Below are 13,079 nucleotides of genomic sequence, written 5' to 3' on the forward strand. Positions count from 1 at the left end.
AAAGAGCGTCGTTACGATAAAAATTAATTTCGTTATCATTGACACTCATGTTCTTGTAAAGTACACCATAAACTTAACTTTTGACAAGCTTAAGATAAAAAGCATAGACCCAACCTGGGTGCACACTTTCGGAGTTATAAGCTACAGAAAACACCAAAAATGAACTTTAAAGGCCCATAGCTCCAAAACTATGAAACCTACCATAGTCAGGTCAAGATTTTACTTAGGAACTAATATGTGCGCTATTCAAAAATACATGTTTCAGAATCCTAAGATACTTACGCAGTTTTTATAGAGGAAGTTTGGCTTCGGACACAATTTGAAGTACTCAATAACTACTCTACAAAAATTGTCGCGGAAATACTGTAGGACTGTGAAACTTGGATATTTGGACAGGTACATACCAGTTCCTAAGTAGCCTTGGTTCGACTACGGTAGGTCCTAGTTTCGGAGCTATGGGTCATTAAAGCTATTTTTTTCCATGTTTCGGCAGCCTATAACTCCGAAAGAAAGCACTTGTGCACCCATGTTGGTGTAATCTTTGTCTTATCTTGGTGTCTGGAATCACCTTCCAAATGTTGCCGGTGTTGTTTTGAAACACCCTGTATATATACACCAATAATATAGGTGCAAATGATTCTAGTACTTTCAAACACGAACTGGCGTAATCTGTTGTAAAAATGCGAAATCATTTTTCCGAATAACCCAATATTATCCGCTAACCTTTTGAACTACTCGAAAGTCTCTTTCATGGATTTCCCTACTAGAGCTCCAGAGACGAATAAGACTAACGTTTGCACACAATCGCAGACATCATAGTTTTAGAATTCGTGCGATATTCCGTCACTTCTCCTACTCCATATGAAGTTGAGACGCCTTTCCTACTCTCCAGCTCTGCACTTTTTCTTTTTCCACATATTCATTTATCAGTTATCTCCTGACTTCATCCTTGCACGTTCTGAATTCTTGCAGATCCTTAAAATGTGTATTCTAATTAGTATATGCCAATTTTATTTGGATTGTATACTTAGTCTTGTGGGCTATCATTGGCGTATCACTAGAACTTCCGAAGGCGTTAGGAAACGAATAAAATTTGAGTCGGGTCTAATAAACATTTCAACTAAATTATAGAAGTTGAGTCAATTTGTGATAGCTAGGCTTAAAGTAACAGCTATTTCTCTTGGCTAGAAATTATATTGAAGTGAGGCACACAAATTCAGAACATAACACAAAACAACTTTATTTATAAAACGTTTGTTTCTACCTACTCTACTACAGAATTACAAACATTAATAAATTGCTACCATATTCAATCAAGTCTACACTGCAAAGAAAATAAATTTTCTTAATAGCAATTCCGTACATGACTTAATTATATCTTTAAAAGAAATTCTCAATGATACATCACTCAGTAAGTAAAAATATCTACAAATAATTGAGTAAGCACAAAAACACGAACAACATATGAAGTCATAACAGACGATGGATGTGATGTGATAAACGGAAATTTAAAAAAAAAAAAAAAATGACTCTCCCAAAGAATGGGTCAACAGATACCCTTGCTTATTAATCGATGCTTATGTTCGTTACTGAAATAAAGAATGGGCCACCATATGATCTTTAAGTTCTCTCTCTGAAGCGTAACTTCGGCTGCACGTTTTACAATAGAAAGGTTTCTCTGGTTTATGTACCTTTACATGAACATTAAGATTACTTTTCTGACTAAACTGTTTACCGCAATAATTACACGCATATGGTTTTTCTCCTGTATGAACACGTAAATGGATTTTGAGAATCGATTGGTGAATGAAACGTCTCGAACAATATGGACAGACAAGTTCCTTCACTCTTCCCATATCGATGATACCAGCACCAACACTGGAAGAAAAAAACGTGTTTATATATTTTTAGCTTTCAGCGAACTCGTTAACTCATTATAACTTCTTCTAAATCATCATTTTATTTATCTTCTTAACTTTTACTATTCATATATCCCTTAAAAATATTGGAAGGTGATTTGTCGTGATAACATATAGCTTTAAACCGTTTCTGCTAAGATGGGAAATAAATTACTTAAGTAAATTGCATTTAAGGAAGGTATAACGTAATATAAGCATCAATGCTGCAGTTATTTATCACAAACCGTTTCACACAGAGTATATAATTCATATCAGTTTTAAGATCAAAACTGTACGTACGAACTGACACAGGTCATTTTAAGGAAACAAGAAGATTTTAGTTTTCCTGTTTAAATCGCACTAAACAATCTCTTGTACACGTTTCTAAGAAGTGATTCACGAAAGTAACAATTTTTAAATTTTCATCGCTCTCGCAAATACAGGAGGATTTTTTTTTTTTTTAAGTTACACATGACTAGGGGAAGACACTGAAACTGTAATAAGAGAAGCACTACAATGCGAAGTGAGAGATACCAAGGGATACACTAATTCGCGTAGAAAGTCAATACGTGTCAGAACTGCAATCGCACAGTTTCTAACCCAAAAAGCAAACAAAAACTTTGTTTGACCAAGGCATTTTTCAAACCCGATAAGAATTCCTGCAATCTGTGATTGAAAACTCATTTTCGAAACAACACTACGAAACGAACTTAATACAATAGACATTTAGAATTTCACGAGAGAAGCAACTTCAAAATGCATCATAACGGCTCACTCACGAAGGGGTCCACCAGGTTCGATCCCCTCAAAAAAAAAATAAATAAACAAATAAATAAAAAATAAATAAATAAAAACTGCCTAATTCAACATACATTTATGCACATTCTCAATAAAACTATAGTTGTTTAACAGGGAAATGATTATTAACATAGCAAGCAAATTTGATCTTACATTTCATCTGTACACTTTCTCTTATAAAAACAATCTAGTTCTAATATTTTTTTTCTGAAAACATAGATGGAAGTGTTTTACAATTACTTATCGTCTTTTCGGATACAGAATAATAACCGTTCAATACTACACAGACGTAATGATTTGTATTATTGGACCCCTGCCCCCAAAAGAATCTGGATGCGCGTCTGGCTGCACATCTTCAGTGGGATAAAGACCAAATATTGACCCTGAACGGATTGGAAACCTATTAAATGGTTAAGCAAGTCGCACTCTTCCGCATTCCAATGATGGAGTCGAATGTTCAGAAAGACTAAAGGAGCATTTCAACCGCACTGTGTGTAGTTAGGAACAGGAGAATATTTTAAGATGGTATGGGATGTTCTATGTACACCATGGGTCCACTGATACAGGTGAATGTGAATATGAACTAACGAACATTCTAAGTGACCAGGTGTTCCACTTTTTCAACATTTTCATTATGAGTGTGAAGTGGGCAGTGATATCTTCCAAGTTAATTGCCGTAACAACACACTAACATGGAACATCCGTAAAGTGTTGCACGCCGATTTCAACGAAATTTTGTAGGTAGATACTAGACACAAAATAAAGTGACCCGTAGTTTCAAAAAAAACTTGAAATCTCCAAAAGAACATGAGTAATTTGCAGAAAAAGGCGTATACACATACTAGATAGAAAATTAAAGAATACGGGCTTTTTCTTTTGTGTGAAAAACGGTTGCAGGGGGAACAGCGGCCCCCATTTAAATATCTCCAAAAATAATGACAAAAGGCCAAAATCGAAAAAGGGCACAAGCGATTCCAAGAAAACTACACATGCAGGTACTAGACTTAAAAGTAAGGAACACGTATTGTTTCGTTTCTGCGGAAAAACGGTAGCAAGGGGCCTAAGCCCCTCCCGGAATATTTTTTAAAAAACTCGAAATCTCCAAAAGGACAGGAATAATCTGCAGAAAAAAGGCGTATGTACATACTAGATATACAAGTAAAATATACGTATTTGCTATTTCTTGCTTGTACGGATCGAAGGGATAGCGGTCTTTTAATACCACTTCTCCAGTAGTTGACTGCCTTTTGTTTGTATGCAAAGGTGATGTCTGCTTGAAAAGTATGGTTGTGCCGCCATCGCACTCTTGTATGTCGTCATCCACAGGAGAATATTGGGCGGTATTCTCTTCCCTGTTGTCCTTCTCAATTGCTAATGTTAATATTTCTTCTGTGTCCAACGTAACCATATCGTCCATCCAGTATTCCAGCAAGCATTACAATATGAGTGCTGTATCCCTTTCCTGTGCTGTTATTGGCGACTCTGGTCGATGTATCACTTCAAAAGCAACAAACAGTGAATGCAGAATGTTAGCGGGATTCATGCTGGATTTCTCTTCTTAACATGCTGATGGAACAACGAATTTATATCATACACATATGAGTATCTGACGCAATGTACTTAACTTTTTGATTATTTATTGTGTACACAAGGTAGATATTGATATCTCATTTTGCACGTGTGGCTCATCTTCTTGAAGTGTTCTTTTGTGATAATGATACATGAATGCTACAAGTAAACAAGTTATTGCACAAGCCAAGGGCCAGATAAGTATAATTGCACACCACCTTGTCAATTATCGGTCATATGTTTTGCACACACAGATAAAATTACTATCGCTCGAACTTATCATATGCAGCGATGAGCATGACCACCTCGTAGGCTTGCTACTGCAAGATAACATTATACATATTTCATAATACAGTTTGATATCTTCTGCTGCCCAATTATATGCACTCAACCTTTGAAACTGTTCTTTAGAATACATATCTCTCGCATTGTTCAGTAAATGACACTTTAACAGCTTCCTGTCTGTGAGACTAACACCCCGGCTATTTGAAGCGATCGCAAAGCTTATTTATTGCTCATGCGTATGCTTGAAATACGCTGACCATGTATTTAAATCCTGGCGGCTAAACATAAACGCGAAACCAATAAAATCGCTGAGAAAACGTCGGCTCAAGCGTATTTGGTGCAGGTCGGAACAATAGACCGCCTGTAACATGTAAGATATTCGTATGTAGTTTCAGAAGTTCATTCTTTCACGTGTAGTTTCTCCATGAGTGGGATATATATATATACACATTGGCTAGTAATACAAAGATATACGGGCCCAAGAAATATATGTTGGATATGTGAAATATATGTTGGAAATTTCTGCAAATTGTTTGTGAGGTTTTGGAGATTTAGAGCTTTTTGGAAAATATTTCGGAAGGGGCTTACTCCCCTTAGAGTTTTTTTCCACACAAAAGAAAAATACGTATTTCTTACTCTTAAGTCTACTATCTGCATGGATAGTTTCCTCGGAATCGCTTGTACCCTTTTGTCGAATTTGGCCTTTGTTATTATTTTTGGAGATATTTAAATGGGGACCGTTGTTCCCCCTGCAACAGTTTCTTCACACAAAAGGAAAACCCGTATTCCTTAATTTTCTATCTAGTATGTTTATAGAATTTTTTCTGCAAATTGCTCATGTTCTTTTGGAGTTTTCAAGCTTTTTTGAAAATATTTCGGGAGGGGCTTAGGCCCCTTCAAACCGTTTTACCGCAGAAACGAAACAATACGTGTTCCTTACTTTTAAGTCTAGTACCTGCATGCGTAGTTTGCTTGGAATCGCTTGTGCCGTTTTTTCTTCTTTTTTTAATTTTGGCCTTTGTCATTATTTCTGGAGATATTTGAATAGAGGCCGCTCCTCTCCCTGCAACCATTTCCTCACAAAAGAAAAATCCCGTATTCCTTAATTTTCTATCTAGTATGTGCATACGCCTTTTTCTGCAAATTGCTCATGTTCCTTTGGAGATTTCAAGCTTTCTGAAAATACTTCGGGAGAGGCTTAGGCCCCTTCAAACCGTTTTTTCGCAGAATATGGGTCACTTTATTTTGTGTCTAGTATCTACCTGCAAAATTTCGTTGAAATCAGCGTGCAACACTTTACGGATGTTCCATGTAAGTATTTCTAGATAATTTGAGAAAAATACCCAACAATTTCACGTCTTGCCTGTCTCGCGAAGTTCTCATATTAAATCCAATTTAAAATTGATGAAACAATTCGAAGCACCGGGTGGAAACACAAAAATAGAGATCCCTGTACTTTGCTTACACTACAGATCTATTAATGAGTAGATTTACATTTAAGTTACATACCTGCGACACGTCCATTAAAATCCAAGTCAAAGGCATTCGTACTGGTATTACGAAATTATTATGCAGTGGTGGCTCTAGAGTTCAACAACAGAGAATTCATTTCAGCAATGGCGGTGAAACTGGCTTTGCACACACACACACACACAACCGCGTCGCAAAATCAATTAATGGTTTTGAGGGTACCAGTGATGTTTTACTTTGAAGCCATTATTTAAATTCTGATATTAGGTACAAATATTGCAGGAAAATTTTGCCTTGTATAATCATATATCCAACATCTACCTAGGTATGACATACATATTTAACTTTACATATTTTATTTAGCATAAAGAATTCAAGTTAATCAAAAAGTGAAAAATAATGTATCTTGCCAAAACTACACAACCAATTTCTTTAACAGAATCTTCTTAATCGATTCTGTAAATAAAATGAAATTTCTATTTTACCTCTCATGCTACTGCTCTTTTGGCTAAACGAGAAAATGAATCAATGAAACTGAATTATGAAATAATTGGTAGAATGAGAATGCGGAAGGACTGGGAGACACCCACGGACACGACGACATTGTACAACAAATTCGTATGGACAGGGATTAAACCAAGGACTCTTAGTACAAACATAAGAGCACTACCACTGAGCCACCGCCCCCTCAAACGATTCTGTAAAAATCATTTGGTTGGATTACATACCCATTAACATACATACTTATGAGTATAATTTGAAACGTATCTTCATTTATCGTATACTTATTTATTTACTTCTAAAACAGACACACCATAATATTTTCATGATGCACTAAAACAAGTATACATTCAATTTCGATTATTTCTAAGGACAATGAGTAATTCATTCGAACATTCATTTTCAGTACCAAGACGTAGACAGATTGTTTAACGTAGACTCTGAATCACACGTATTCCTATCGAGAATCGAACCCTCGGTATCCCATGACGAAGACGAATTTGCAAACTATATACACACGAGGAAGCTTCAAAATAGGCATGAAGTTCCGTAATTTTACCGGGGACCGAATTTACAGAACACCCATGAGTGCTGTCTGCCTTCAACCTACCCTACATGGCTTACAATTGACTCTTCTCTACTTATTTTATAATTTTGAATTCAATATTTGAGCATTTGAATGTTTGCGTGAACTCTTCTGTGATAAATCAGTTTAAAATGTAGCTTAAAAATTCATTCGATCCCTAAACACTTGCTGCAGAAAAAAGGTTACATAAACATAGGTCAGGTTATTAAATTTGGAAATTGTGAACTACACCAAGGAAATGTTTTCCTCGGCATCTTGTATCCTGTAAGGTATCACACACATACACACACGAATCTACACTCCAGGAATCATGAAGCAGAACAAACGTAATCTAACTCAGTGCATCACCACACAACACAATCTATTCGAAGTCCATAATCCACCAACACTTCAACCTACACGCGGCCATATCTAAAACATGTCCAGCTTGGACCGTCACTCAACACTACTAACAGTCATCAGGCTACGTGAGTCATCATTTTTTTTATGCATTGTTGCCAGATCAAAATATTAAAAAGTGACTTATTTTCCACAGAAAGCATGCGTGTACTTGTGCTTGTATTTGAGCATCCATCTATGTGCCAACAATAATACGTCAACGTTAGGTTTTTGTGTTTGGTAAAAGTCTAGCATAGTATATTCTTTATTATCTATAAATAGACACAATAGTTTATATCTCTAGACAGAATAATGCGATTCACTTGAAATTAACCTAATTTATTAAGCAGACACAAAACTATTTTTTAGTGCAGTTCCTGTTTCTGTATCGCTATATACAAATAGCAAGTTGAGACAAAAAAAAATCTAATAAACTATTTTTTGGAGGGAATTTCCCATAAAATCCCTATAGAAATTCCCTCATACAAAAATGGCGACATGGTGTACACATCATTGAAAATGTGTTTTATTGGAAGTCCAATGAGGTATAAACCGCTTATATTGTAATTTTCGTGGAAGTTAAATGTGATTTTATCTGCACTAATGAATATGGTAAAATGAACAGTACACAGCATATTTTTATATAAATATATTTATTTCTCTAAAAAGAATAACGCGATTCTTATGAAACTTACAGGACTTGCTAAGTATAAATCAAGCTAACATACAATTTGTGTGTTTATATACCTAAGGGTACCCGAGTTACAGGTACAAAAATTGTAAAAGAAAAAAGAGAAAGAAAAAGGGAAAGAAAGAAAGAAAAGGAAAAATAAATTTGAGGGGAAATTTCCCGAAAATCCCTCTGTCACGGGGAAACTGAGGGTAATGGAGAAAAACTGATTGCAGATTCGAATTCTACGTAAAAAGTTCTGTTAGAATCAGGTATTTTCATTTCTGTGCTAAAATCTTGTTGACTAGTGTTATTTTTTTTCGTATTAACTGGGAAGGCCGGAAATTTTGATTGCATTACAGAGCCGGTCCTGTATTATTTGAATAATTTTTGTCCGTGTGCTTAATAATATTACTACCATGAAACCTCCGAAAAAATCTAATGAATATCTTTTTCCCCTACGGAAAACTAAAATTCTGCTTACAGCCACGAGAACTTGCATGTAACTTACATGAATGAGCTACAGAATTAAACTAAAATTACAGTACTCATACATTTAAAGTTACATCAGATATAAAAATATCATCGACTCCCAACGAAGAATAAAATCAATATCAAATAACTTGCAGAATGTTACAATAAACTTCAAATTTTTACAAAGACGTACTTTTATTCAACCTCTACGACTGTTCTCAACTGGCGTCCAAATAATTTGAAGCCGTTTCCAGAATACCAAAACTATGTGTTGGAAATCTAGCTGGAATCCCATCCAAATCTTCTCGTTTACGTCATGCACATTATTGCTTTGCCAGTGGACTATTAATATCTTCCTACATCCAGAAGTCGCAGGGATCGAATTTCGAAAACTTATGGGCAAAGAAATGAGCTGTTTAATCAATAAGTTTCAATCAAATTTATTTCATTAGTTAAAAAGGAAGAGTAGAAGAAGTAACGTGTTTTGCCTGGATATTCACTCAAGTACACTAAAAATTAAAATCATTAAAGAAAGCAACTTAAAACACTATTTTCATTCATGTTTAAGTATCTAATATACACTCTACTAAAGTAAATATCAACATTTCACAAGTTGAGAGCATTTCCATTCAAGTCTATCAGCAAAACAGAAAATGAACTTTCTTAATAGTAATTCCGTAGGTGACAAATGAATTTAACTTGTACATCATAAGCCTAATATCCACAAATATTTCGGGAAGTAATAATACTGATGATCAGAGAACAAACATAACACGTGATTGACGTAATAAAACCCAATCAAATAAATTTGACTTTTCCAGGAAATAACTCCACAGACGCTCTTGCCTATTATTGAAATAGCGGGTGGATCACTACATGAGCTTTAAGTTCTCTTTCTGAAGCGTAACTTCGGCTGCACGTTTTACAATAAAAAGGTTTTTCTGGTCTATGTAGCTTTACATGGGCTTTAAGATTACCTTTTTGACTAAACTGTTTACCACAATGATTACATGAATATGGTTTTTCTCCTATATGAACAAGTAAATAGATTTTAAGAACAGACGGACGATTGAAACATCTTGAACAATATGGACACGCAAATTCTTTCACCACTCTTTCCTTATCGACGATGCCAGCACGAACACTGGAACAAAAAATGTATACATATTTTAAGCTTTCAGGAAACTCTTTGACTCACAATCACTTCTAAAATATCTTTTCTATTGATACACACAAATCGTAAATTGACTGGTCATAGCTACTGATAAACGAGTAAAGCTAATGTGATTTTGACAAATTTTCTAAAAATGTCAACGATCTCATACAAGATCCGATTCAGAATTTCTGAAAAGCTTTAAGATTAGGTGCGTACTGTGGAGACCGGATTTCTTGACATTACAAGGAGTCAACAAACCGATCGAGGAGGGAGAGCATTTACGTAAGGTAATGTAAGTGCCAATGCTGTACTTACAAATATTTTGTAACAATGAGTAATCACATTTCACACATGGATCATACCGTAAAGTCTCCGCAATATTTACAGATAGCACCCCAAATAATGCACTAAATAGTTACAATTACTATCACAACTAAATTGAAAATTTTGTATTGCATTGACGTCAACTCGTGTCGAATAAGTCCCACAGTCGATAATGCATAAGGAATTTTAAGACCAAAATTACACATATCGATAAATAAAGGCTTTTCATTTAAAGAAAACGATTACACATTTGATATTTTCTTGTTTAAACCACATTAAGCTGAGTATAGATTAGCTGCTTGAATTATTTCTCGCTGTTGATTAATAGAGGCCAGTAATTGTTATTTCAATAAAGCGGAAAGTGATATAGGGTATATAAAAGTACTGTCAATAGTTTTAATATCAACGTGTGGCCAGATCTGAATTTAAAGAACATAAATGTTAATTTTCCTGAAAATATCTGAAAGTCATAGTTTGCTAGTGGAGGCGGGTTCGCATGTTCAACCTAAAAATACTTGCAGATTGGTTTAAATTATCAAAGGCAATGATTTTGCCATGAGTGACAGCGTCCTGTTCACCGAAAAAGGTTTGAAGATGGAGAATTAGAGGCGTTATTGGAAAGTTTCATCTCAAACACTTAAAAAGTTAACTGAAACAAGTAATCTGAGATGATAGGTCAACTGATACCCAACGTTTAAAACCAATGAAAATAACCCACAAAGGATGATACTGTATATACCACATGACTTGACAGAGACGTCGCCAAACATAACCATTTGCGATTTCTTGCTTCAAAGACGGAAATAGACGTTATTTTTACACCAAATTGTGTCTGCCGATGAAAAGTAGATTTATCACAATCCTAAGCGCAGGAAAATCATGAGTGCGTTGCGGTGGACCATCAATGCCACAACAGATATTTATGAAAAGTTGATGCGGTTCATTTGGTGGGATCGAATTGATGTAATCAATTATGAGCTGCTACAGGATCAAACTACAGTAGAGCGTCGATTATCCGAAGTAATTGGGGGACATGGGTGTTCGGAAAACTGTTTTCTTCGGATAATCGAACTATACATGTTTATCTGCCATGCGCGGAGCGGCACGCCTCAACTCTAAGCTGGCGCAGCTGTTGCTCTGAACAGCTTTGATACTGCCGCTACTTCTACAGCCAGTGCCAAACCGACAGAAGTGTGCTGATTGTTGAAACACAGCGACTGGCGGCTTGGCCGGTCAGCAGCGCCTTATGAAGGCCCCATTAGAAGCAATGTTCCGCCAGCGGTGACTACTGTGGGAAACTTGGTTTGGGAGTGAGGGGGATGGTGGACGGTAGGGTGGGAGAGTAACAGGTGCGAGCGAGTACACAGTTCGGTTAAGCGGTCGTTCGGTTGACCGACGTTCGGATAATCGACGCTCTACTGTATTAATATTGAACGCTACCGAACACACACAATTTGAATCGAACACTCAAAGAAAAACGCCCGCAATATGCTGAAAGACATGACAAATTTACTGTTCTTCATTACAATACCAGAGCACATTATTACAAACTTAGTGGAGGAACCCTTGAAGGCACTTCGACGGGATGGTTTATCCAGCTGTCCTATTTCCATACCTTGCTTCTTTAGATTACCATTTCTATTGGTCGACGCTGCATCGTCTTTCTGAAAAGCAATTCAGATCTTTTGAAACTCGGTAAGTAGCCAGCTTCACAAGATCATGGAACCCATGTGTTATCCGAAGAGTGGGAAAAGATCCAAAAGACAATATTTTCAATAAAATTTAACATATTGTTCTTTTGAAATAGCTGAGTTGTTCTTGTAAATGCAGCAAGAATTAATTCAAGCTCCTAATACTTCAAGCACAACGTCAAAAACTAAACCTGCAAAAATTTTGCTGTATTTTAATCGTATGTATTTACTCATGTAGCTGAATGTCGATAACACATAATTTTAACGGTAGGACAATTTCAACTTCACACAAATACGCAAAATTTCACTGGTCAAATAACGTAGTTCCACCTGGACATGTTTTAACATACGACTGTGAGTTCTCTTTTCAATGTGCAATATCCATACCCTCTCTTTTAGGGGTGCATGACAGATCACCCCTATCAAACTTTGTTATTTCTTTGAACCGAAGTTTAACTTACTTTACTCCTATCATGTACTGCTTTTATAATAAGCGTACAAATATACTTCCCTCTAGGGTTAATAATGGTCTGTTTCTATCCTTATAAATGGAGTTTCACTGGTAACGCTTAACAAAATCACCCACCACTGCTGACAAGTGACGATGCTAGAGGAGAGAAAGAGGGAAGCCCAACCCCAAATGCCCCTCAAGCACGTTTCATTGTACTGTAGTAATATAAAACTATCCTTGTACTCAGAAAATAACTGCCTTCTCAAAAAAAAAAAAAAAAAAATCTTTGCGCCTTCGCTTACCGCCCACGAAATTTATGCGTCGTCACTACTGTTGACGCATAACTACTCTAGATAACTGGGGAGTATATGTAGATATTGGCAACTGATTTTCAAGTAGTATTACTTTGAAGTACAAGAGCTGTACTCAAACTTCAAATCTCAATAGTGTTCAAGAAGTTTCTCTTCGAAAATGTACAATGTTAGTGATCTTACAGATTTTCTAAGAAGCGATAACCTTATCAATTTGCGTATCTCTAACGCAAACAATTCCAATAAAACATCTGATTCCAAATTACTTTCATCTGTTATTCCACTAACCAGCTACTACACTTTGAATACTCTTAGTTCGTAAGAAGAAAATTTACACTCTTAATATATACAAAACCCACTCAATAGCTTTATTAATATTTTTAACTTTCTTAATTTATTTCTTCATATTTATTGCTAAAACATCCAAACAACAACTAAAAGACTCAGTTATATCGACTATATGGCTTCTATCTTGAAACTAACCATTTACTGTCCTCATCCGCAATACATAAACCTT

General features: G+C 35.8%; 1 protein-coding gene across 31 annotated transcripts in view; it reads right to left on the reverse strand.

Annotated features, from left to right (window-relative positions):
* Positions 1–13,079, reverse strand: part of LOC145680673 (uncharacterized) — a 613,323-nt gene that overhangs the window by 355,626 nt on the left and 244,618 nt on the right. Inside the window, exon 4 of one of the 31 annotated variants that reach the window (XM_081751502.1) lies at positions 1,539–1,878. The exons of 29 other annotated variants lie outside the window; for them this stretch is intronic. In XM_081751502.1, the coding sequence (XP_081607628.1) occupies positions 1,587–1,878 (292 nt within the window). In that variant the 3' untranslated portion in view covers positions 1,539–1,586. Of the gene's footprint in view, positions 1–1,538; positions 1,879–8,929; positions 9,774–13,079 lie in introns of those variants that run through there. One more of the 31 variants, XM_081751501.1, reaches the window with a different exon arrangement.

This window comes from Thermobia domestica, chromosome 3 (genome assembly GCF_964235325.1).
Source record: "Thermobia domestica chromosome 3, izTheDome1.hap1.1, whole genome shotgun sequence".
Lineage (NCBI taxonomy): Eukaryota > Metazoa > Arthropoda > Insecta > Zygentoma > Lepismatidae > Thermobia > Thermobia domestica.